Here is a 27,354-nt window from a genome sequence, read left to right as displayed (position 1 = left end):
GTACCTTTCCCACAGCCAGACTTTCATTGAAAAGCTAGGTCAACGGAGCTGTCAGTTCTTTAGCACAATCTCTCAAAACTCGTGGTGAAATACCATCCAGTCCCACAGCTTCAATGACATCCAGAGTACTCAGTATTTGGAACACACTCCCCTCTTGCACCTCTAAACCCCAAACCTGCCCTATCCCTCTAGTATTAAAACCTACTTCTTCAGGATGAAATACTCCAATAAAGTGCTCATTGAACAACTCCACTATGTCCTCTGCATCAGTTGCTCTATTCCCATTTATATCCTGCAATGTCATTCTTCCACAATCATTTCTCCTCCTACTGGCCACATAGCTAAAAAAATTCCCTAGGATTTTCTTTGGATTTTAGTGCCAATCTCATCTCATATTTCAGTTTTGCCTTCTTCACCATACCAGTCACTCTCTTGGCCCGAGTCTTATATTCTTCATGCATCTGCTCTCCACCCATATCCTTATATCTCTTCCATAATCTCTTTTTCACCTGCAGTTCCTGTTTGATATTATTTGTCATCCACTTTACATCAAATTGTATCCACTTCTTCACTCGTGGAATACAACTTATTATTGCTGCTAACAAATCCTTCACAATTTCCCAAGCACTAATGATATCCTGGCTTTCCAATTCCGCCATCCAATGAACTGCCCCAAGTTGATATCTAAGACTATTATAATCACCTGCCTTATAATTCCACATATGTTCCCTTTTCTTTGATACTCCTGCATGTCTATTCATCTTCCAAGTCAAAACCACATGGTCACTCTCTCCACTGGTGGGAGATATGTCATCTCACTTATTATCAGCTCTTCTGATGCTATGACCAAATCCAAAACTCTTGAACCCCTTGTTCCCTCTATTACATGTTGCCTAAGATATTTTCCCTCAAAAATTCTAGAAATTCCATTCCCGTCTACATGCATTTTCCTCTTTCCAGCTTATACTGCTGTAGTTAAAATCTCCCATAACAATCATTCTTCTTGCACTTGCCAAGCTCAACTGCCTAAACATCTCCTGCTCTCCACCCTCTGTGCTCCCTGGGTTGTAGCAACACCCCACTAAATATCCTGTCTTGCCCACTTCTACCTCACACCATATGCTTTCAAAACTATCAGTGTCACTGCCTTCCAAAGCCTCCACTCTTAGAGGACATAAGTCATCACTTATCATAAGCAGTAATCCACCACCGAGTTTTCCGTCCCCATCCTGCTGAAAAATGCTGTACCCTGCTATTTCTATTCCTGTTATTATATCATCTTCCATCAACCATGTCTTATAGATCCCAATAATCTTTGGCCAGGCTGATGCTATCAGTACCACCAATTCATCTCCTTTATTCTGGATACTCCTGGCATTAGTATAAAGCATAAAAATGTCACTGCTTCTATACCTATCATTATCTCCTCCAGACCCTACTGGACTCAGTGTTACCTGATGTCGTCCCCCTTCCCCCAAGAGGCCACCCCTGCTACCATCCACTCTGGGAATTCTAGTTTCCCTGCACTGACACACCGACTCATTCATAAAACAGCAATCTCTCGAGATGCCTATGTCCTTCCTCATTCAAATGCAAGTGGTCTCTTGCATACAGTTCCTTTCTGTCCTCAAATGCCCTCCAAGCATCCACGTATGCTTGGAGGGCATTTGATATGCTAATCCTCTCTTTTTGACACATTCTGGCTATTATGCTATTCAGTACTACTGCTCTTCTGCTCAACTCATCACTATCATACCTGGGCAACACACAATCTTTCCTCTCTGAGTTTTCTTTTGTACAATCTCAAGCAAGAATCTCAGATCTCTCTCTCGCCACCTGATTTACATTGCCTCTCAAGTCATTCATGCCCATCATCACAATCATCTCATCCACCCTTTCACCCCGCTTAATTGCCATAGCCACACACTATCATTCCTCCAGGCAAACACTCCTCTGACATCCTATCTTGCACACCAAGGATCATCGCATCTCCATACATTACAGCTTTTACCACTCTGTTCCTTGATTGCTCACCTGCATCTTTCACTTTCTCTCTCTCCCCCTCTAACTCTTTCACTCTGTGCTCCCCTACTTACCTGCTGTCTTGGCATCACTATCCTTGGTTCCAGCACTCCCTCTCATTCCCTCTCTTCTACTGCTCCTATTCCCTCCTCTTCCTATCATTCCCATAACTCTCTCTCACTCCTATTCTGATTCGCCTTGCATTCATCTCTTCCATTCACCAAATCTCATTCCCGAAACTTTCCACCTCCTCTTTCAGCTCATCTATCCCTCTCTGCAAGTTAGTCACTCTTACTCGCCATTCATCCTCCCAATCAAGACCATCTCCAAAAACTTCAGTCATTCAAGCCCTCCACACTCTTATTTTTTCATTCATATTTCACTCGTCATTCTCACCTATCACACTACTTGTCTCTTGAGATTCTCCTGTCCCTGATGCAACAAGGTCGGTTATTGTAATATCTAATTCACTAAATTCCTCCCATCGCCAACATTTTGCACATATACGTACTCCCCCTTCTCTCGTCTATGCCTTTCTGAAAGTTAGTCACTCTTACTCGCCATTTCCTCCCAATCAAGACCATCTCCAAAAACTTCAGTCATTCAAGCCCTCAACGCTCCCCACTCTTATTTTTTCATTCATATTTCGCTCGTTATTCTCACCTAACAAACTACTCGTCTCTTGAGATTCTCCTGTCCCTGATGCAGAAAGATCGGTTATCATAATATCAAATTCACTAAATTCCTCCCATTGCCAACATTTTGCGCATATACGTACTTCCCCTTCTCTCACCTGCCACATGTCCATCTGCTGGGACACATACATACCACATGCCACAAAATCCTTTATTATGTTCCTTAAAATAGAGTCCTTAAATGGGGAAGGACTTGGTGACACGGCATTTGTAATTGAAGCTATGGCTGCCACCATCATTATAATAATATTAAATGATAATATACTAAATGCTAATAATAATAATACTATCAATACTGATACTATTAATAATAATAATACCAATATTAATAATACTAAACGCTAATAACTAAACTAAATAACGAAAACTTATCTTCTCTTCCAATGCAGATGAATCCGACTCTGACCTTACCTTCTCAGTAACCCAAAAATAATACAATATAACAACTCAGCTCCAAAAGCAGCACCACTAAAGAACACTTTGTTACTGAGAAAAAAAAAAAAAAAATGTAGCACAATTCACAGCAGAAGTCACACTATACACCATTTAAAAAACACTTTTCTTTTCCACAGCTCAAATCCACCGCCACATGCTTCAGCGACTCTAGCACCACCTCCATATGTGAGGGATATTAAAGGCTTTTGTTTAACTCCTATTTTAAACTTTCTTCCAGATCTCAAAATATGAAACAAAGATATTGTTTCTTTTTCTACAAATAAAACTTTCTGCATCTGGATCTAATAAGTTTTATTGCTGGAAGATGAGATCCAATGTTCCATGCAGAAACGCAGCAGCGTATTTGTGTGTGTGTATGTGTGGTGGGGATGAAATCCACTGCAGTCCCATCTAGCTGTTTATATATATTTCCTTTCCATCAATAATAACCAAAATAAATGGTGGTGAATATGATAATTTTCAAAAATGTTAGAAAGGAAATGTGGTTTAATAAGGTCAAGTGTCTTTGTCAAAGGTATACACTGATAAAGATGAAAGAATGCAAAGCTGATCATGATGTCAGAATCTGTCAGGATTAGATTTTTGTTTATTTTTTTATTAAATGTTTTAAAGAGAAGAGAATTTTTAATAAATGAGAGAGAATTGCCTGTGGGGGGGGAAAGAGATTTCACTAAATGTTTGGCTAATTTTTTTTTAATGTTAACATTTTTCAGATGGAATGTCGCTCTTTGCGAGGTCTGGATTTTATCAGAATTCCAGATAACTAATAACCACCTCCTCTTTCAGCTCATCTATCCCTCTCTGCAAGTTAGTCACTCTTACTTGCCATTCATCCTCCCAATCAAGACCAAATGTATGTTGTTAGCCACTCAGAGTCATACTGCATTCCATGCTGGTCATTATTACTAAAACTGGTACTTTTTTTTTTTTTTTTAAAGGAATGATGGCAAAATTATGACCTGAACTAAGAGCATTGACTGTCATCTGAAAGTGGCTGCAAAAATAAATTCACAGCTAAACAATCTTGCCACAGTTGTGGTCAAGATATGCTTCATATTTTTTTAAATACTCATTCTTAACTTTTTCAAATGCTTTAATCACTGCAGTTTCAGAGGTGGCATAGAGGAAATGACCACAGTTCTAGATTTGGTTTTTCAGACAGCTCTTCCATTCCGAATTTGGTATTTCAGACAACTCTTCCATTCCGAATTTGGTATTTCAGATAGCTCTTCCTGGAATGTAGTGATGATGGCATTGATTTTTACTAGCTCATTGTGGGCTGACAGTCTATCACAAATTAATGCTAAGCTCACCTTTGTGTGGATAAATATTTGCTGAATGGAACTTCTGTTTGAATCTTAGACAGTTAGGAATGGTATTAGTGTCCTGACATCTTTTTAGGAATTGGTTGATTGAGTTGTGATAATTTTAGTTTCTACTTACCTAATTGACATTTTTTATGTACAATAAAAAGCTTCCCTATGTAGAATTACATAGAAAGGCTTAGGCGTTGGTGATTATTCATAGCACTGCTTCATGGTATAAACAACACCAAGAGAAAAAATAAAAATTAAAGACTTAAAATATAATTTATTGAACTTGCCAATATTTTCTAACCATAATTACATACCCTCAAACAGATAGATGTAGAAACAATCATTAGAACAAGTGATGCACATAGACAAAACACCATAAGATACTGGGACACTAATACCATTACTAATCTAGCTGTAAGATTCAAATGAAATTTTCATTTAGCAAAAACAAGTGTATCAGCATGCAAGCAAGCTTAGCATTCATCTGTGAAAAGATCAGCAACACCCACAATGAGCAGACAAAAATCACCACCACAATACTAAATCCAATTTTTAAATTTTTTTTTTTTATTTCATAATTTTTGAGTATATTAAAAGCTCCATTTGTAAGGTTTTTAAAATTTTAATTTCAGATGAACTATTCCGTATTTTGCAAAGAAAATTTCCATTTGGGGAAGGGGGGGGGGGAGGCTTACTTTTTTTTTTTTTTTTAATTGCATAGCCAAGTTGTTCTAAGAAAATTTCGAGAAACGTTCAAAGGTTTTAATAATGGGAAGTTGCTGGTGTTTCAATAAAGATTTGCAGATGAATCTGCAACAGATAGAGAGGGAAAAAAATAAGAAAAGAATTAGTGACTTATTGACAGAATTCCTCTACTTAGTGTTCAGGGTAAGATTTACACAAGCCTGAGAAAAATTGGGTAAAAGAAACCTGCAGATCAATAGAGTTGTAAGAATTAGATTTTTCATTTTTAAGATAGTTGAAAACTCATAAGAATATAGTGGGGGGGGGGGGGCTATATTTAAATTTTGTACATTTGGTAAAGATATATGACAAAGTGCAAAGCTTTTCAAAACACTACTCTTCTTCTTATTATTGTGCTATCTTCTATTGAAGGTCAGTGACCATCTTGGCAAACAAACTGCACTCTTGTGCTAATCTGAGCAGTTGTGCACTGCTCTTTCTTGTCCATGTCTTGATGTTGTCAAACCATGATATTCTTTTTCTTCCTCTAGTTCCTTTGCCATCAATTCTTCCTACCAAAATAGTTTGTAGAAGTTGGTATTTGCTGTTTCTCATGATGTGGCCAAGATATGATGTTTTTCGTTTCTTGATTATTTGTACAAGATGTTTAGCTTTGCCAATGGATTTTAAGACATCTTCATTGCTAATTTTTTCTGTCCATGATATCTTTAGCATTCTTCTGTATAGCCACATCTCAAAGGCTTCGATTTTCTTGATGGTTGTTGCCTTCAATGTCCATGTTTCAACTCCATAGAGCAGAATAGACCACACGTAGCATTTCAGCATTCGGTATCTGACTTCCATGTTTAGGTCTTTATTGCAGAATAGTGTTCTCATTTTCATGAAGATGCAACTTCAATCCTTGTCTTTATATCTATTTCTGGATCCCGCCGTTCATTAAGCCAGCAACCAAGATATTTATATCTTGACACTTGATCTATATTTTTCCCATTGAGTGTCAGTTTCATTGATGAGGCTGGATGTTTGCTGATGATCATGTATTTTGTCTTGTTGATGTTTATATTTATTACCATTCTTTGGCTTTCTATGTATACTCTGTCAATGAGTTTTGAGATCCATAATGTTATCTGCAATTAGCACGGTGTTATCTGCATATCGTAGGTTGTTAACAATCTTTCCATTTATTTTGATTCCCTCTGGACATTCTTCCAATGCTTTTTTAAACACTACTCTTATAAAGTATAATAATCTGGATGTCATATCATGTAGCAAACAGTCAATATTTAAATTGTAATTAAATAGTTATATATATATATATATATATATATATATATATATATTGATCCCATACACAAGAGGATGAGAGACCTATAGGCACATCAGCACTGTGTGGGGGTGCAGATGAGGATTGAGATAGTTTATTGATTCTTTCTTTTGACTTGAATTCTGACTTACACAGTAATCAGAATTCATTATTAAAAAACTATGGAAACAACTACCATGATATAGTAAAACTTCAGTTTATATAAACTGAAATAATCACTTGCATTTTGAACTTTATATCATGGTCATTATCTGGAGTATACACATACATGCAAAGAAACAAGCTAAGTTACAATCTACATGTTTGTATGTTAAAATCAAAGTAATTTGGTCAATCATTAAAGCTGCCTGGCCTCTGGTATTTAAAAAAGAAAAAGAAAAAAAAGCTACAGTCCTGTTATTATGATCTATTTGGTTACAAATCATTAAGAGATATATTTAGCTAGAGAGCAACATGTTCTCACATAAATTAGAGCAAAACAGTATAGATGGTGGCCAATGAAAGATTTTTTAAAAACAAGAATTGGAAATTATTAAAGATACAGCCTTATTAAATGGATACAATCCGAAAACAACTCAAAAAATCATCAGTAACTTCCCTACACATCAACCTAGACAAGAAGAAGCTGGTAGGACTCTTACACCATATATCAAAGGTATCTTGGAACATCTGTTAAAAATTGTGAAGAAATACAAACTCGCCACTACCTATCAATCAATCAATCAACCAGATCCACAATTTGCTACCTTCTCCAAAAGAGGGATTCCAATGTAAGCATGTGCACAAACTGTTCTTTTGAATGTAATTCCTGGTATTGTTTGTAATAACTGTACTGATGATGTCTTAAGATACTTAAGATGAAATACCTACATATTATTAAAATTTAATTACTGTGGTATACGTGTGAATTTTTAGTTACAAATTTTCCTTGACCCATTGGAGGATAGTATATAGATCAATGTTTACAGCACTAGTTTTTTGGGTTTTTCACATGTTTCCAATTTATGAAAGGTTATTAGTAAACCTACAGTACATTTGTTTGCACTGTGGATGGGCTAAGAATTTTTTTCACATTTTTTAAAATAATTTTTATATATTTTTTGTAATTTATTTATTTATTTTTGAACAGTTCAGAAACCCTGCTCTACATACCAAATATGGAACTTTTTCAAGCCACTTCAGGCCTACAATAAGTGGGGCAATGGTTTCACACCAAGTAATGAAATTCCTGTCCGACTTAAAGACAATCACAAATGTCCATGTCAGGATTTGAACCTGCAACCTGTTGGTTGGAGATTGGGTATACTAACAACTTGGCCAACGAGGCCAGCAATTGTAGATGATCTTGTAGCCTGGGATGACAGAGAACTATGTGGTTTGTCAAAAAAGTAGGATGAGAGGAATGCACTACCATCTACAAAGCTGTGGATGGAATAAGTGGTTATTGTATGTCATTTATGTACAGCAGGAAGAGAGTAGGCAATAGGACAGAACCTTGACGCAATCCAGCATCAGTGGTGAACTTGAAGAGAAGGGGCCATCTACCATGACTCACAGAGAACCATCAGAGAGAAAGCTCACTACACAATTACAGAGGTTGGCAGGGAGACCATAGGATGGCAATTTGTTTAGTAGGTGACGACACAAGTTTCTCTGCACATTTCCATGGTATGTGTCCAATGATGGGAGATGTAAGCTACAAGGGCAGGGTCAGCTGAGGATCTTGAATGGTGGAATCTATACTGTGGTTGGTTGTTAATTAATTCATGGATCTCTAAGTAGTGAATGAGTTGACTATTGATGACTTTCTCCACTATTTTGGAGAGGACAAAGGTGATGGCAACTATTGTTAGTTTGATGGAAGACTTCTATCGTCCTTTTCTTGGATTAGGATAGATATGATATTGCGTCCATGCAATTGGATAAGTACCAGATACGTATGATAAATTATACAGACAGATAATGCAGAACGAGTGTTAGCTCTGGAGCATAATGTTTGAAAAAAATTAGGGAGACCAGAAGAGTTTAGTTTCCAAGTTATTTAATAATTTTCTGCTGACTTTTTTTTCTTTTGTCAAAAAAACTATTGGAGGCATACAGTGCTTAGATTTCAGTATGAAAATGCATTCCACATTTATGCAGGAGTTTGAGGAAAAGAGTGATGCCAGGTGGTTAACTTTATATTTGGATGAAGTAACAGAGTTGCCATCAGGATGAAACAGAGATGGAAATGCAGAGTTGTGTCCAATAGCTTTAACAGGTAATGAGAAGGTATGGCTTCCATTTGGACAGGAGGCAAGTTTACTACCTGTGGCCTTTATGAAATTGGATCTGGATTTACTGATGACTGATTTACATACGTTGTGTGCTTTGGTATAGGCAGAATATGAAGCTGGGATTCTTGATGCGAGCCACATGCAGTAAGCTGAATTTTTTTTTCTTTGACTGCTTTGATACATTTTCAGATGAAACTGGACTTGGAAAGTGGATGTGAATTATTGGTTGAATGGGAGATGAAGGCCTTCATACTAGTCAGAATAATTTCTATGACTCACTCATAGCAGATATTAGGGTCAGGTAAGTGGAAGCAATAGTCAGAACAAGGAAAGAAACAACATCTTCCTGTATGTTATTCTTAAGTGAATAACCTACAGGAAGACAATCTGATGTAAAATCAGGTGTAAAGGAAGATTGCACACTAGCACTACTGCTATTCATCATCTATGTGAATCACATAGGCATTAAATCTGACATCAAAACTAGAGACATTAATCTCAGTTCTTTCCTTTATACAGATAATGTTACTCTTAAAGAACTCCAGTATAAGTCTGTGGTATTCTTAACTAAAGTGAATAACTGCTGTCATGAAAATCGACAAATAATAATAATAATAAAGATAGAGATTGTGGAAAATAAGCAAGAATACTGAATACAACAGCTACATCTAGAATAGAGAACCTATAAAATAAGTGCAATATTTCAGCTATTTACACACAATTTTCAGTGAACATGGCAATTTAAATATGGAAAGAGATTAAAGAATAAGCAAAACTGGTGTGGTGGGAAGTCAACTGAATAAATTTATATGGAATAAGACAGAAATTTTTATTTTGCTATTTAAAAATCTCTTCAATTTTCCAAAATCTGCCCATCCCATTCCTATTCTTCTTTTCACTTCTTCCATGACTCCTTGTTTCTTCATTGTTAACAATATTCCTAAGTATACATAACTCATCTACTATTTCAATTTCTTTATTGTTTACCTTAACATCGTGTTTTTCACTATATCCGTTTTGGTTTGTCATTATTTTGGTTTTCTCAGAATTAATGTCTAATCCAATTTCTAGTGATTTAGTTGTTAGATCTTCTATCACTTCTTTTAAATAGTTCATATTGTTGGCAACAATAAGAATATTATCAGCAAATCTTAGGTTATTTAATTTAATTCCACTAATATTGACTCCTTTATTGGACCATTCTAAATTGCACATCATATGTTCCAGTGTTAATGTGAAAAGCTTGGGAGAAATGGTGTCTCCTTGCCTTATTGAAAAACAATTATAATTGTTTTTCAATGCCATAATCTCTAAGAGCTTCTATTATTGATAACATTTTTCTGCAATCAAAAGCTTTTTTAAAATTTATGAAGGCCATGAAGAGGAAGGATGTATTCATTGCATTTTTCAATAAGCAGGCTTATCGATTGAATATGATCTACTGAAGTTCTTTCTGAAACCAGCTTGTTCAGAGGGTTGTATTGAAAGTCTTGTTTCCAATCTATTGATTATAATTCTAGTGAAAAGCTCATAAATGGGGATAACAATGACTATGGAGTGGTGGCCATATGAAGGTAAAAGACCAGCTGAAAGACCTGGAAGAGGATGGTCAGATGATACAAGAAAAACAATTGGAACTCTTTGGCACTAACAAGTTCAGGATAGAAACAGATGGAGAGAACTGGGAAACACCTATAGCCAGACACCTATAAAAAGGGTTAGAAGAAGAAGACAGAAAGTGGTCAAAACACTAAACAAGGAGTAACAAGACAAAGCAATTTTAAACATATGAATCTGAGAGATGAGTTAAAAAAAACAAAACAGTTGATCAAAGACTAGAGACCTCAGAGAAGTATGAGAAAAATTAGGGTAATGAACAAATGGCATCAATGGCAGAATCATCATATCAAAAATGAAGATATCAGGAAGAAGCAGACATAGTTAGTAGTGAGGAATGTGAGAGGAGAGCTAATCTAAGTGGGTCTGACCACTTAGATTAGAGAGAGAAAGAGAGAGAATGGAAAAGTTAGCAAATGAATCTTTGATGCTAAGAAAAAGACCCAGAGAAAGATCTATGTCAACTAATGCAGCTATAAATAGAAGACTGAAATCTAAGATCTAACAATATTGGAGTCCTGATAGATGAGACTAATTTGGGGAGAAATTGTTAATAGAAAGTAGTAATAGTTAAAGTCAATCACATAGTACTATCACAGTATTCTATACAGCTCTTGAGAGTACATACTAAGAATTTGATGATGATGATAAATTTTTTTTTAAGCATAACAGCCAATATCACTTAATGCAATCCTTCCAAAAGAACACAAGGATTTCATCAGCCTTCCCTAATTTGTGAAATCTTTTGTTTATTCATTGCATTTCTTGTAATGCCTGCATGAATATCTCTTGACTGTGCTTAAAAATGTCTTTCTAAAAGTGAAATACTGAAAGATAATGAAATTAGGTTGAGGTATTTTCAAGTATGTTTCTTCTATAGTAACAATACAGAATTTTTTGTTGAACTACCATAGTGTCTGTATCTTACATACTTCAGAGTCATATCTTGAAACTATCCTGCAAGAAATAGTGACTTAACATCAATTAATTACAACCTTTTCACTTCTAGGCTGAAGTCGTCTCAAGAAGTTTTAAAATGCATACTTGCTGAATATGAGTATTCTCAAACAACTTTTGCATTAAAAATTTCTGATGACAACTTTTAAGCACATTTGAATTCTGCTGACACAAATTTCACTGATGTGTTATGAATATAGTTAACCTGAAGCACTTTTCTGTCTAAATGTAGAGGAAAATATTTGTAGTGGTGCACAAAGCAGAAATCTCTCAGTCAATGTCGCATCACCTATGTCTTCCCAGAGACAAGTAGCATGACTGAGAGTAAGGATAATGAGCAGAATGTGGATAAAAAAATAAAAATAGGGAGTATGGTAAGTTTGAAACAATGTGAACTTTTCAAAGATGGCATTACATGGGAGAATGAATGGCGAGAAAGAGTAGATAGCTTGCAGAGAGAGAGGGGGGGGGGAGTGGAATGAGTTGAGAAGTGTGAAAGAAGAGATTAGGTGACTGGAAACAATGAATGCAAAGTGAATCAGAACAGCAGTGAGAGACAGAGAGAGTTATGTGGATGATAGAAGAGAACAAGGAGAACCAGTAAAAGAGAGGGAATGAGAAAAATGTGAGAGAGTGCTGCCAGGGATGGAGAGATGACAGGACAGGACAACAGGTAAGTAGGGGAACAAAGAAAGTGTTACAGGAGAGAGAGAGAGAGAGATAGAGATGCAGGAGAGCAAGGAAGAAACAGAGTGGTAAGAGGTGTGATGTATGGTGATTCGATTGGTGGTGGGCAAGATAGAATGTCTGAGGAGTGTTTGTCTGGAGGAACAACAGATGGTGTGACTATGGCAATTAATTGAGGTGAAGGAGCGGATGAGATGATTGTGGGCATGAATGACTTCAGAAGCAGTGTGAAGAGGTGGCAAGAGATCTAAGGTTCACGCTTGAGGTTGTACAGAAGAAAACAGAGGAAAGATAGTGTGTTGCTTCTCTGCAACTCTCTATTATTATAGAGAGTTGCAGAGAAGAGCATCAATAATGAATGGTATAATAGCCAGAACATGTTCAAAGAGAAGCTTGGAATATGTGGATGCTTGGAGGCCATTTGATGACAGAGAGGAACTGTAGCCTAGCACTTGAATGAGAAAGGACTTATACATTTAGAGGGAATGCTGTTCTCTGAACAAGTCAGTGTATCAATGCAGGGAAAGTAGAATTATCAGGGTGGATGATAGCAGGGATCGTGGTTGAAAAATTCGCCATAAACATTTTCACCGTAAAAATTATACTAACAATCTGGTGACCTTATCAACTAACTAGTTAGAGGAAGGTAATTTCTTTAAAATTAAACTTTCTAACTGACAGTCTGCTTGTGTGCTTCCCTTCATCTCTGATGTCGTCTTTAGCAAATATGTGTCGTAATATTAGATAGAGGCAAAAGAAAGAGCAAGTCCTCCCCCCCCACATCCCAAATGAAAGAAGTGGATATATAATTCCAGATTAGTATAAATATCTAGAAAATGGAGAGCAGTTTTTATTATACGATAGTGGTGAAGATGATGAAGAGAGAATTTAAGTGTTTGGTAGACAAGCTGGATTAGATGACCTTGAAAATAATAAGGATTGGGCATGCAATGGTACTTTTAAAATGTAGTCCAAATATATATTATCAGTTATTCAGGCTATATATAGTAATAGGAAGTATTAGCATTCCACATCTTTTTTTGGTTTCATCATTATCACGAACAATGGGCTTACTGCCCATTGGTGTCTGATGCCTCCTTTCACTATCTTCTTCCGTCTTTCTTTGTCGAGTGCACAGTGTTGCAGTTTCTGTAAACCCATTCCACACCAGTCCTTTATGTCATCTATCCATTCTCTATATGGTCTACCTCTTCTGTTTACACCATCCATAATTCCAAACATAAATGTCTTTATCTTCCATTTTATAATCTTCTGCATTAGATTCTCTTTTGATTGTATTTTCCAGCAGAGCTCTTCATTTGTGATTTTCTGCATCCATCCTATTCTTAGAATCTTCCTGTAACAAGTTCGTTCAAATGCCAAAATTCTTTTTCTTGATTCCTTGTTTATTACCCACATTTCAAATCCAAACAGTACACCCCTAAAGATGCATGTTTCCAAGTACCCTTAGTTTTGTTTGCAGGGTGATCAATTTTACTTTTCCAGATGTTATCCATGGCCTTCATTTCATTTTTACAGTCCAAATCCTACGTCATATTACTTCCCAAATATGTAAATTGTTCTACATTTTCTATATCAATTCCATCCACTTGTATCTTTTGTTTCATGTTCTTCTCACCAAATACCATTGTCTTCATTTTTTCCAAGTCCATAATAAGTCCAAATCTCTTCCCTTCCTCATTTAACAGTTTGTGTTTTTTGTAGTTTTCTTTCATCTTCTGCAAATCTCAGAATTGTTATTTCTCATCTCATGCACTGATATTCCTTTTGCATCTTCCTTCATTTTATCCATTGCTCTTTCTAAATGTGCAATGAAAATGCTTGGGCATATTGGGTTCCTCTGTCTCTTGGTTTAAGAAGGTATTAGACAGGGGAATCCTGTCTCGTTGTAAACCATTTCCCCAAATCATCACCTATTCTAACTGCTGCAACTGCATTCTGATAAATATCTTTTAATATAGCTATTAGTTTTCTATCAGTTCCATAGGATTCTAGCATGTTAATGTCACTTTCTGGTCAATACTGTCAAATGACTTCTGAAAATCAACAAAGCAAATATATATGTTTTTTTCTCCTAGCTTTTTCTGCTATTAACGCGTTGTCAAAATCTGTTGAATTGTAGTTCTATCTTTCGTAAATCCTGCTTGCTCATCCGCAAGGTATGCTTCCTGTGTTCTCAATCTTTAGCCCAATATTGTCATCACCACTTTATCAAGGTGACTTGTCAAGGCAACTAACTGTTCTATAATTTTTATATTCTAGCTTATTTCCTTTCTTGTATAATGTCACTAATATCGATTTCACCCACTCCTCTGGCATTTTCCCTTCTTTCCATACCATATTACATAGTTTGTGCATTTCTGCAACCATACCTTTGCCACCATATTTAATCATTTCTCCAGTGATGTTATCATTACCAGGAATTTTGTTGTGTTTTAGCTGTCTTATTGCTTTTTCTACCTCTCTTCTTAAAATGTCCATATCATACTCATTACCTGGTAGTGATATCTGCTTCCAATCTTCAGTGAGTTTCCTGACACTATCTAAATCTAGTTTTTTTTTCATATAACTCACTACAGTATCTTGTCCACTGCTGTCTAATTTTATCTTTATTCATCAATACTTTGCCTTTTTCATCTTTAACTGTGGTCTGTTTTGGTTGCCACCTTCTATTAATGGTTCTAATCATTTTGTACATCTCCCTAGTTTTATGCTCTCCATAGTACTGTTCTATGACTAGTAAATTATTTAAGGAATTTACAATGTATACTGGAATATTATTAAAAGAAACTTTAATGAATACTTCCTATATTTCAGCAATGTCACATTGCCATCTTCATGGGAACATAACTATGACACATGCACACAGGCACTACAAAAAGCAAATGAGGCAGAAGAGAGAAAACTAATGTTGTTCCTAGAGCCCTAAAGGTGCCCCCCCCCCTCCCTAGCAGGCTATATTGGGTTGTCCTGGCTGTTGGGCTGAAGTTCTCATGATGCAGGCTTCCCAAATTTGGGGCAGTCTCAGGCAAGCAAATTTGTTGAGGTTTGGAAAGGTTTTTAGAGCTGAGGCCGATTCCATGAACAGTCTTTCGTATTTATTTAAATTTGCTACGGTGTATTAACGTGGCTTTCTTCCAATACAAACACAAAGACTATATTCTATGGCAGATATAGTCTTTGTGTTCTGAAATCCTGACATTTGCTGTCCTGCCTGTTTGGCGAAAGTAGGATTTAACCCCCCTCCCCTTCATAACAAAGATTACACTAAATCCATCACCATTCCCTATATCCGGGGTACCTCTGAAAAGTTATCCAAAATCTTAAAAAATTATGACCTGACTTCCTGTTACAAACCATATAAAAAATTAGCATCCTTATCTGCTCCACCAAAGACCAACCACCTCCCCTAGACCTACCTGGTATATACCATGTCCTTTGCAGTTGTAAACTATCCTACTTTGGCCAAACAGGCAAGACAACAAATGTGAGGATTTCAGAACACAAAGCTACATTCGGTTTCAGCAGTACAGCCACTCTGGTCTGGCAGACCATGCTCTGACTTGCCACAGAATACGTTGGAAGAAAGCTATGCAAATACACCGCAGCAAATTTAAATATGAAAGACTATTCATGGAATTAGCCTCAGCTCTAGAAAACTTTTCAAACCTCAACAAATTTGGGTGCATGAGACTGCTCCAAATTTGGGAAGCCTGCATCATGAGAACTTCAGCCCAACAGCCAAGACAACCCAATACAGCCTGCTAAGGGACACCTTTAGGACTCTAGGAACAACATTAAAAGTTTATTTTTCACTTGGTCAGACTATAATAAATTTAGTTTAATCCTTTATCCAAGTGTGTGCAAACAAAGTTAGCGTCTGAAAGTATCTTGAGGACTGGGGTAAAGTAGTACAACACCGGGCAACTCCTTGCAAAGGTGGAGCAAGCTACCAACACTCCTATCTCAGTATCTTCCATAATGCAAAACACATCTCCTTGCAGATATGTATAATGTTATGCATTAAGGGAAGGACCACTATACTGAGATAGGAGTGTTGGTAGCTTGCTCCACCTTTGCATGGAGTTGCCCGGTGTTGTACCACTTTACCCCAGTCCTGAAGATACTTTCAGGCGCAAACTTTGTTTGCACACACTTGGATAAAGGATTAAACTAAATTTATTATAGTCTGACCAAGTGAAAAATAAACTTTTAACGTCTTTCTCTAAATCCAGAGTAATTTAATAAAAAGGTAGCCCACTGTTTGGCAGCTCCTATAGGAGGAGATGACCTTGCTAATGCTTCTGCCCGGCATCTCCACTTGGGCCTGGCTCCCACTGAAGAGACCTCAATAAAGGTTGAAACTAGTCTGGGTAGTGGCCCTTCCCTTAATGCATAACATTATACATATCTGCAAGGAGATGTGTTTTACATTATGGGAAATACTGAGATAGGAGTGTTGGTAGCTTGCTCCATCTTTGCAAGGAGTTGCCCGGTGTTGTACCACTTTACCCCAGTTCTAAAGATACTTTCAGGTGCAAACTTTGTTTGCACACACTTAGATAAAGGATTAAACTAAATTTATTAAGGAACAACATTAGTTTTCTCTCTTCTGCCTCATTTGCTTTTTGTAGTGCTTGTGTGCACGTGTCATAGTTATGTTTCCATGAAGATGGCAAAGTGACATTGCCAAAATATAGGAAGTATTCATTAAAGTTTCTTTTAATAATATTCCAGTATACATTGTAAATTCCTTAAATAATTTACTAGTCATGTGTTACCCATGACGAAGCCTATCCACAAGAAGTACTGTTTTATATTATTGCATTGGGCTTCTAATCATTGTATCTTATCCATTCTGACTGCTTTTTTCACCTCATTACACATTCTTCTATGTTGCTCTTCTATTTGTTCTGATGTATCCCTTCTTATCTTCAACATTCTTTTTCTCCTGTACTAACTTCAGTGTTTCTTGTCTAATCCATTTCTTCTTGATCTTCTCTTCTTCTGGTACTGTTTCTTCAACTGCATCTTCTATTGTCTTCATTACTCCTTTCACTCTTAGATTCGAATTTTTTTTCTTTGTCCACACTTTTGTTTCTCCTCTAACACTGTTCTGTACCTTCTTCCTATTTCTGCTTCACTTATTCTTGCTGTATCTCTTCGTTTATGATGATGGGGTTTATACTTTCTTTTTAATTTCAACTTGATGTTTGCAATCACTAAACTATGATCCGAGTCTATATCTGCTCCTTGAAAAGTTCGCACTGCTGTAATCATCTTCTTTTAATTATATCAATCATGTTCTTGGTTTTCCCATCATTTGATTGCCATGTCCATTTTGTACACTCCTTTTGCTGGAATCTTGTATTACAGATCATCAACTCGTGGTCCACATCAAAGTCTAACTTTTTACCTCGTTCATTTCTTTCTCTGAAACCATACTTTCCCATGACTCATTCCCAACCATCATTATTCTGAAGGAACAATATTAGTTTTCTCTCTTCTGCCTCATTTGCTTTTTGTAGTGCCTGTGTGCACGTGTCATAGTTATGTTTCCATGAAGATGGCAAAGTGACATTGCCAAAATATAGGAAGTATTCATTAAAGTTTCTTTTAATAATATTCCAGTATACATTGTAAATTCCTTAAATAATTTACTAGTCATGTGTTACCCATGTATAAGCCTATCCACAAGAAGTACTGTTTTATATTATTGCATTGGGCTTCTAATCATTGCATCTTATCCATTCTGACTGCTTTTTCATCTCATTACACATTCTTCTATGTTGCTCCTCTATTTGTTCTGATGTATCCCTTCTTATCTTCAACATTCTTTTTCTCCTGTACTAACTTCAGTGTTTCTTGTCTAATCCATTTCTTCTTGATCTTCTCTTCTTCTGGTATTGTTTCTTCAACTGCATCTTCTATCGTCTTCATTACTCCTTTCACTCTTAATAAAAATTTGCCTTTTTAATGATTTTATAATACCCTTTATCATCCATTGATTATTACAAATATTAATGCAAAATGTCTTGTACCGTAAATGTTTATGCCAAATTTTCCTACACCAAAAATGTTTACTTCCAATTGTTCTAGAACCAGCAGGGATGGCCTCTTGTAGGAACAGGTGCTTGGGAGAAGGGGGGAATACATCAGGTAATGCTGAAGGCAGTCGAGTCTAGAGGGGATAATAATGGGTATGGAAACAGTGACAACAATGCCTTGATTCATTACACTAATGCCAGGAGTATCCAAAATAAAGGAGGTGATTTTGTGGCACTGACAGCATCAGCCTGTTCAAAGATTATTGGGATCTGTATGTTGAGGCTTAAGTGCTGTGAAGAATTCATGCTGGAGGTTTAATGGAATATTATCAGCACTGAGAAAGGATTAAAAACAAATTTTAATACTTCCAATATTTCATCTCTGTCACAGAGACATCTTCAAGGATTACAAAAAACCTTTTGTAACACACACACACACACACACACACACACACACACACACACACACACACACACACACACACACAAATATAATACAATAGTGAGTGAAACTAAAGTCCTATCTAGGTGATGCATCCTCTATGTAAAAAACTCTACCCACTTTAAAAGCTTAGTTGAAAATCTTACTTTAAATACAGACATATTGGTCAGTTTTGACATCATCTCATTGTTTACCAATATTCCCCTAATTAACATCTTAGCGCCCTTAAAAAATGTTTTTCCTTCTGATATATTAGAGCTCTTTTCCTTTACCATCTACTCTGGTTATTTTTCTTGGAAGAACAAAATCTACAGACAGATACAGGGAACTGCCATGGGTTCCCCACCCCACCCCCCTCTTGCCAATTTTTACGTGGGAAATTTTGAAAAACAAGCCATAAACTCTTCCCCTCTAAAACCTTCTATCTGGCTAAGATATGTAGATGATGTGTTCTCTATTTGGCCTCATGGCCCAGACACATTAAATTCCTTCCTCAATCACCTCAATAGTCTACATCCAAGAATCCAGTTGATGATGGAAAAGGAAAATAACAATTGTTTACCTTTCCTAGAAACCTTAGTAACACGCCTTCCCAATGGTAACCTTTCTTTCTCTGTATATAGAAAACCTACTCATACAGGCAGATACATTCACAAACTCTCCCACCACCACCCCTCTCAGCAATATGGTATTAATAAAACTTACCAATAGAGCCCACAATCTTTGTTCCAGTGAAACTGCCCTTTCGACTGAACTCAAACACATACACAACACCTTCCTTTCCAATGACTACAGTGACTACAGAATTAAAAAAATAATCAAGTCCTTCCCCATTCCCCAACCATCTCTTCAGAAGAACTTCAGAAATGTCATCACCATACCTTACATTCGTGGTACATCAGAAAAAATAGCCAGATCATTAAAAAAAGTACAACCTCCATACAGCTTTTAAGCCCCACTGTAAACTTGCTACCCTTATCCATTCCAAAGACCAGCTCCCTCCTCTCTCAGTGCCTGGAGTATATAGAGTACCTTGTGCCTGTAAACTAGCTTACTTTGGACAAAGGCCATGGGACAGGCAGATCAGCAACAATCCGGCTAGAAGAACACAAGTCATCTGTAATCACGATTATGGTCAATCTGGCCTTGCAGACCATGTTTTGGATACAACCCACAGGATCTCCTGGGAAAAAAAACACCATGCTCCACCATAGTAAATTCAAAAAAGAAAAACTATTCTTTGAATCTACATCTGCACTCAGAGATAGGACTTTAGTTTCACTCACTATTGTATTAAATGTGTGTGTGTGTGTGTGTGTGTGTGTGTGTGTGTGTGTGTGTGTGTGTGTGTGTGTGTGTGTGTGTGTGTGTGTGTGTGTGTGTTACAAAAGGTTTTTTTGTAATCCCTGAAGATGTCTCTGTGACAGACAAAATATTGGAAGTATTAAAATTGTTTTTAATCCTTTCTCAGTGCTGATAATATTCCATTAAACCTCCAATATGAATTATTGGGATCTCTGACACGTTGGTGATGGAATATGGTATACTGACACGAATAGAAGTAGCAGGGTATAGCATTTTTCAACAGGATAGTAAGGGGAAACACAGTGATGGAGTACTGGTTATGATAAGATAACTTATATCCTCTCAGATTGGAGGATTTGGAGGGAAATGGCACTAATGGTTTTGAAACCATATGGAATGAGATAGGGGTGGGCAAGACATGATATTTAGTGAGGTGTTGCTACAAGCCAATTTGCATAGAGGTGAAGAGCAGATGTTTAGGCAGTTGAGCTTGGCAAGTGCAAGCAGGATGATTGTTATGGGAGATTTTAACTACACCACTATAAACTGGGAAGAGAACACTGCATGTAAGGGAATAGAATTTCTGGAATTCTTGAAGGACAAATGTCTTAGGCAACATGTAGTAGAAGGAATATGAGGTTGAAGAGTTTTAGATCTTGTCATAGCATCAGAACAGCTGATTATAACTGAGATGGCACCTATACCCCCCCCCCCAGTTGGAGAGAGAGTGAGCATGTAGTTTCGACTTGGAAGAACAGACATGCGAATGTATGTGAAATTATAAGGCAGGTGATTATAATAATCTTAGATATCAACATGGGGCATTACACAAAGGGAGGAATTGGAAGGGCAAGTTATCAGTGCTTGGGAACTTGTGAAAGAATATTTATGAGCAGCAATAGCAAGCTGTATACAAGTGAAAAAGAGAACACAATTTGGTGTAAAGTGGATGACAAACAATATCAAATGGGAACTGCAGGTAAAAAAGAGGTTATGGAAGAGATATGAGGAGGTGGGAGAGGCAGAAAGCAGATGACTTAAGTTAGAAATGTGATTAGTATGGTATGGTAAGGAAAGTAAATTGGAAAAGTAAAAAGAAAATCCAAAGGAATTCCTTTGTCGTGTGGACAGTAGGAGGAGAAATGACTGGAAGAATGACTGTTGGATAAAAATGAGAACAGAGCGACTGACTGATGCAAAGGATACAGTGGAGTTGTTTATGAACACTTTACTGGAGTATTTCATCCTGAAGATGTAGGTTTTCATACCAGAGCAATAGAGCAGGTTCCAGGTTTAGAAGTGCAAGAAGAGAGTGCATTTCAAATACTGAGTATTCCGGTGTCAATAAAGTAATGGGACAGGATGGGATTATGCCATGGGTTTTGAAAGAATATGCCAAAGAACCGACAGCCCCATTCACCTAGCCTTTCAATGAAAGTCTAGCCATGGGAAAAGTACCCAAGCAGTGGAAAGAGGGTAAGATAGTGCCATTGCATAAGGGTGGTAGCAGACTGGAAGTGTCAAATGATAGACCAGTTTGTATTTCATCAGTAGTTATTAAGATCTTGGAGAAATTAGTGAGGGTGATTTACAATGTTGGGCAGATGAGAGTAATATTATCTGTGAGAGTCATGTATTTTTTAATGGGCACTCTTGTTTTAGTAATATGATTGCCTTTTATAATAAAGTGACAACAGCAGTTGATAAGGGAACGGCATATTCTGCCTTTTGGATTTTACAAAGGCATTTGACAAGGCACTTCATGATAAGCTGATATTTAAAGTTACAGCACATGGGTTTAGATGTCAGGTTAGTGAACTGGATTCAGGATTGGCTACCTGATAGGTATCAGAGTTGTGCATAGGAGAGCAGTATCAAGGAGGCAGAAGGTTACAAGTGGAGAATTTCATAGAGCTCAGTGCTGGGACATGAAACGTTTAACTTTTATATCAATGATATTGTTGATGGATTGCAGGGAATATTCAGTTGTCTGCAGATGTGAAGCTGGGAAAAGTTATTAGTAATAGTGCAAATGTGATAGCCTGCAAGAGGATTTGAATAAACTGGACAGCTGGGCAAATGAATGGGGGTATCAGTTTGATTTAGCTAAATGTAAAGTTTGAAATTTGGGATACATTGATGGAAGGTTGCATATTCTGTTGGAGAAACTGTACTGGAGGAAGTGGAGGAGGCAAGGGATCTGAGGATGCTGAATGATAGAAATCTGAAATTCAGGGAACATATTGCAAAGGTGGTGAAAATAACCCAAAGCATTGCTACAATATTGAGAAGGATGCTGAACTGCTGTGATAAGAGTTGCTATTCAATTGTATAAAGCCCTGATCAGACCATACTATTGTGCTCAAATTTGGTCCCTAGGATTTGAAAGGGACAAATTAACTGCAGAAAGAATGCAGAGACAGATAACAAACATTGTATTAGGACTGTACAATATTAGTTATGAAGATAGGCTGAATATTTGAATGACTACAGAGTTTGGTAGATAGAAAGAGGGGTGATATGATTGAGATATTTAAACTGTTGAGAGGTAGTTACAGGGTCGACACCCAGGAGTTCTTTCATTTGATGGAACAGGGAAAAGCAGCATGGACAAGGGCCATCCCTGAAAGTTATGAAAGGAAGGTGCGAGCAAGAGGGTGAGGAGTGTTTTTTTTGCATGGAGGGTGGTTGATCAGTGGAATTCATTGCTTGATAGAGTGGGAGAGCATGAACAGGTAGTGGGTTCAAGGAGTATCATGATAGACTGTGTTTTTTAGGATGGGCCTCCACAATGAATCTTGCGACTTCATGGAAGCCTGAATCATAATAATAGTAAAAATAGTGGAAGTGTTCATGCTGATAGTGACATGAAAATTACATGAAAGGGAAACAGACCAACCAGCTAATAATGAATCCCATCCCCCTCATTGTGTGATAGAATAAAAGAAAAACAGGGAAGCAGTTGAAAGGGCAGAATAATTTGAATATTACATAAGTACTTAAAATGGTACAGAAAATTCTTTTTTTTTAACCTCTGCTATATCTTCTTCTTTTCCACCATTTTCTGTCCATTGCTGGATGAAGGCCTCCTCCAGTTCCTTCCACCTTTCTCTGTTCTTGGCAATGGTTGACCAATTGTCCCCAACAAAATTTGACAATTCATGACTCCGCCTTCTTTTAGAATGTTCTTGGCCTCATTCTCTTCTTTCGGAATCCAGTTCATTAGTGTGGTGGTCCATCGCTCATCTTCTCTTTTTCCATTTTAGTCACTTGTGGTGAAGAATGATGTCAGTGATACGAGTCTAGCTACTTATCCAGGTGTTCACTTCTTATCTTTTAATGTGATGCCTAGCATCAACCTCTCCATTTTTCTTTGAGTTGTTACTAGTTTATTTGCCGGTGCTTTTGTTAGAGACCAAGTTTCACAACCATATGTAATGACTGGAAGTATACACTGGTTAAATGTCTTTCTTTTTAAATGGAGTGGGACATCATTGTTTTGAAAAATGCTTTTCAATTTTCTGAATGCATTCTGGGAAAGTTGATAGAATAAATAGATTGTTTTCTATTATTATGTTTTTTGGTGTTACAAAATGATTAAACATGGTTTTAGTTTTTTTCTCTGTTTATTTTTAGAGCGACTTTTCTGCTTTCATGATATAGGTCTTCTATCAATATATTAAGGTCTTCTGGAGTGTTTGCAAAAATTATGATATCATCTGTATATCTTAGGTGTGTTAAATTTCTGTTATTAATTTGTATACCAAGGTTTGTCCAGTTTATATTATTAAATATTTCTTGAAGGACTGCTGTAAAGATTTTGGATGATAGATAGTCTCCTTGTCAGACACCTTTTTCAATTGATATTTTATTGCTACTCATGTTAAGTTGGATTGTTTCTGTTGCAGTGTGGTATATTTCCTGGAGAAGGTCCATATATTCTCCAGGAACTCCCTGATTCTGGAGTGCTTTGATGGAATAAAATGCTTTTTCATAATCAATAAAGGCTAAACAGAGAGCCAATTGGCTTTCTTCTGCTTTTTTTTTTTTTATTTGTTTTACTGCAATCCTAAACTTTCAGACATTGTCCAAATTAAAAACAGGGAAAAATCACAAGATTTGCAAATTTTATCAACTAATGTATAACAGAAAATTTTCAAAATATCCATACATCAAGAGCAACTGATGAAACGGAATGTACATCAGCTTGTGACCAATTCCCCTCACACAAACAGGAAGTTTAACATCTTTTGTTTTTTATATGTAAAAAAAAAAAAAAAAAAAAAAAAAAATCCCACTGGATATTGCCAAATGTGTTCAAACAACTCACTTGAAGGGAAGAAAGGATATTTTTGATTTGAAATTAAATAGCATAAAGTTTTAAATGTTTTTTTAATTTAAAAACTGAAAAGTCATAGGCGAGTTTAGCTGGTTTCTATTTTTTTTTTTTTTTTTTTTAAATCAATGAAAAGTTAAACTTATTACCTTGTCAGCTGATAAACCAGCTTTTATACACTTTTCAGCAACTTTGTTTAGAGCATCTACATTTCTACCTGACAAGGACAACCTGCAACCCAAAGATGCAAAATGTGTTGCAGTTCCTGCACCAATACCAGATGAAGCTCCTGTAAATATACAGATTGATTTAATGCATTATTAATGAGTATTTAAAAAATGAATAATTTTATACACTTTTCAGCAACTTTGTTTAGAGCATCTACATTTCTACCTGAAAAGGACAACCAGCAACCCAAAGATGCAAAATCTTTGGGTTGCTGGTTGATTATATTTTAGTTCTGTTTTTTTTTTTTAATAATAATTATTACCTTTTTTACTGCTGTAGTACCAGTCCAGTGTGTAAGCACTTAAAACCAAACTTTGCACACAGTGTGTGTGCGACACACATAATGCAGTTTACTCACTCTTCTCCAAGTAAAAATGTCTAATTCATAATCCTTCACTTACCATGTTGAAAGTTTATTTTTCACTTGGTCAGACTATAATAAATTTAGTTTAATCCTTCATCCAAGTGTGCCTGAAAGTATCTTCAGGACTGGGGTAAAGTGGTACAACACGGGCAACTCCTTGCAAAGGTGGAGCAAGCTACCAACACTCCTATCTCAGTATAGTGGTCCTTCCCTTAATGCATAACATTATACATATCTGCAAGGAGATGTGTTTTGCATTATGGAAGATACTGAGATAGGAGTGTTGGTATCTTGCTCCACCTTTGCAAGGAGTTACCCGGTGTTGTACTACTTTACCCCAGTCCTGAAGATACTTTCAGACGTTAACTTTGTTTGCACACACTTCGATAAAGGATTAAACTAAATTTATTATATTCACTTACCATATCACACTTTTATACAACTTTCAGAAATTTCCTGTGTTACCATTCACTCATTTTTTTTTTTTTTTTAACTTTAGGAACATCCCTTTAATATACATCTGGTGAACTATATAAAACTACATAACTCAATCATCCCTTTTTTCCAGTTAACAAGTTCTAAGGAGACTACAGAAAAGACTGTAAATCCTTAGGAGATTATAAATTTACAGTCACAGAGTTCTTATATGTAAGTAAGAATTTATAAGACAAAAAATCAGAATAAGATGGTAACAATTATTTAATTAAAAACGTGTTTCATCTTAATTACATAGGATTTCTTCAGGTATAAATACACAAACTAGACACAAGTAAAGAATAACAAAGGTGACAACCACTATGTAGTTATAGAAGAGTGATGTTTTTTTTAAAATGTTTCTAACTGTGCAATGCATTGTTCAATACGTTATGCACGTTTATAAATTCAAGTACATGTATTTGACTAACAATGGCTAGGATGTATTCAGACAAGTTGATACTTGGATTTATATTTGGATGTTTAGGATCTAACGCCATTTCTAAGAATTCCCAAATTGTTCACCCTGTTATGTCATGGCAACAGTATAATAGTTCCAATTTATCCCATAACTCTTGATATCTCATTAAGCGAAGCTGTTTAGAGATTGTTTATTTTATTTCATCTCTATAAAGAGATTTTACTCCAAGTATTTAATATTTACACACTTGACTAAGACTAAATAAAAAAATATAGACATTTTAAATAAAATTACATAACTACAAAAATAACTGGATACAAGGCCTTCTATAAAATAAATCTACACTTTAGAGATTTTTTTATCCAAAAATATTAAAATCATTACTTCTCTGACTCATCTATTATTGGATTGTCTGACATATAATTAATCACGTCTACCAGACTAAGCACCTTATTTTCACAACAACAAAAATGTTCAGTCAGTTTCCTTGTGAGACTCTTTCCACAAATATAAAAATTTTTTTCTTCCTTTCCATGGGATCCTTTCTTGTCACCTTTATGTAGCATAAAATATTATTCCTCCTGTCTCACTGAAGTATAATACTCTTGCCTCTTGCAGTTCCATTTGACATGGCATAAAAATCTTGAAACTTTCCTAAAAGTTTCTTTCACCACTTTATAAACATGTTTAACTTGAGCTCTTCATGTTAAGCCGCTTTACAGTTTCAAAGAATTGTGGAAGAAAAATTTGGTGAAGAACAAGCTGGATTCAGGCCAAACAGAGGCTGTCAGATTCAGATCTTCACTTTACGACAAATAGTCGAGAAAGCATGGGAATATAACAAAGATCTGTATTTAAGTTTTGTTGATTTGGAAAAGGCATATGATAAGGTGCCAAGAGAGAAGCTATTCAATACGCTGCAGTTATATGGTGTCAATGGGGCATTATATCAAGCAATACTTAGTCTTTATTTGAGTTGTAAGTCAGCAGTTAGAATTGAAGGAAGTACAGGAAGATGGTTTAATCTTAAATCTGGTGTGAGACAAGGATGTACATTATCCCCTCTGTTATTCATTATCTATATGGATCACATTATGAAGGAAAGTGGTATTAAACATGATATCAAGATTGGAGATGTTAATGTCAGCTCTTTGCTTTATGCAGATGATGTTATACTTCTAAATAAATCCACTACAAGTCTGCAAGATTCTCTGACTAAATTCAATAGCTGTTGTAATAGATATGGTATGAAGGTCAGCAATAAAAAGACAAAGACAATGAAAATAGGCAGAATCATTGAAAATGTCAACTGTGTTCTAAATGGAGAAACTGTGGAACAAGTAAAAGATTTCAGCTACTTAGGCACAATTTTTACTGAAGATGGTAAATTAAATATAGAAATAGACAACAGAATCAGCAAAGCTGGTATGGTGGGAAGTCAATTGAATAAATTCATATGGAATAAGAGAGAAATTAGTCGGAACACTAAATTAGCTGTATAGAAGACAGTGTTCAAACCAGTTTTAACTTATGGATCTGAGAGCTGGGTCAGAAGTAAAACACTTGACCAAAGACTAGAGACCGCAGATATGAGAGTCCTGAGAAAGATTAGAGGTGTGAACAGATGGCATCAATGGCAATATCATATTAAAAACGAGGAT

The 27,354-nt window shown here is 36.2% G+C and overlaps 1 protein-coding gene across 1 annotated transcript in view; it reads right to left on the bottom strand.

Moving 5' to 3' along the window:
* The window catches only part of LOC150110033 (uncharacterized), a 181,307-nt gene that overhangs the window by 136,379 nt on the left and 17,574 nt on the right, over positions 1 to 27,354 (bottom strand). The window contains exon 2 of the mRNA XM_090397595.1: positions 24,356 to 24,495. Within this exon, the coding sequence (XP_090253721.1) occupies positions 24,356 to 24,495 (140 nt within the window). The remainder of the gene's footprint in view (positions 1 to 24,355; positions 24,496 to 27,354) is intronic.

Source organism: Typopeltis vanoorti, chromosome 1 (genome assembly GCF_054136105.1).
Source record: "Typopeltis vanoorti isolate ZY-2024b chromosome 1, IOZ_Tvanoo_1.0, whole genome shotgun sequence".
Classification (NCBI taxonomy): domain Eukaryota; kingdom Metazoa; phylum Arthropoda; class Arachnida; order Uropygi; family Thelyphonidae; genus Typopeltis; species Typopeltis vanoorti.
The sequence above is the reverse complement of the archived record's forward strand: the minus strand, read 5'-3'. Positions and strand labels throughout refer to the sequence as shown.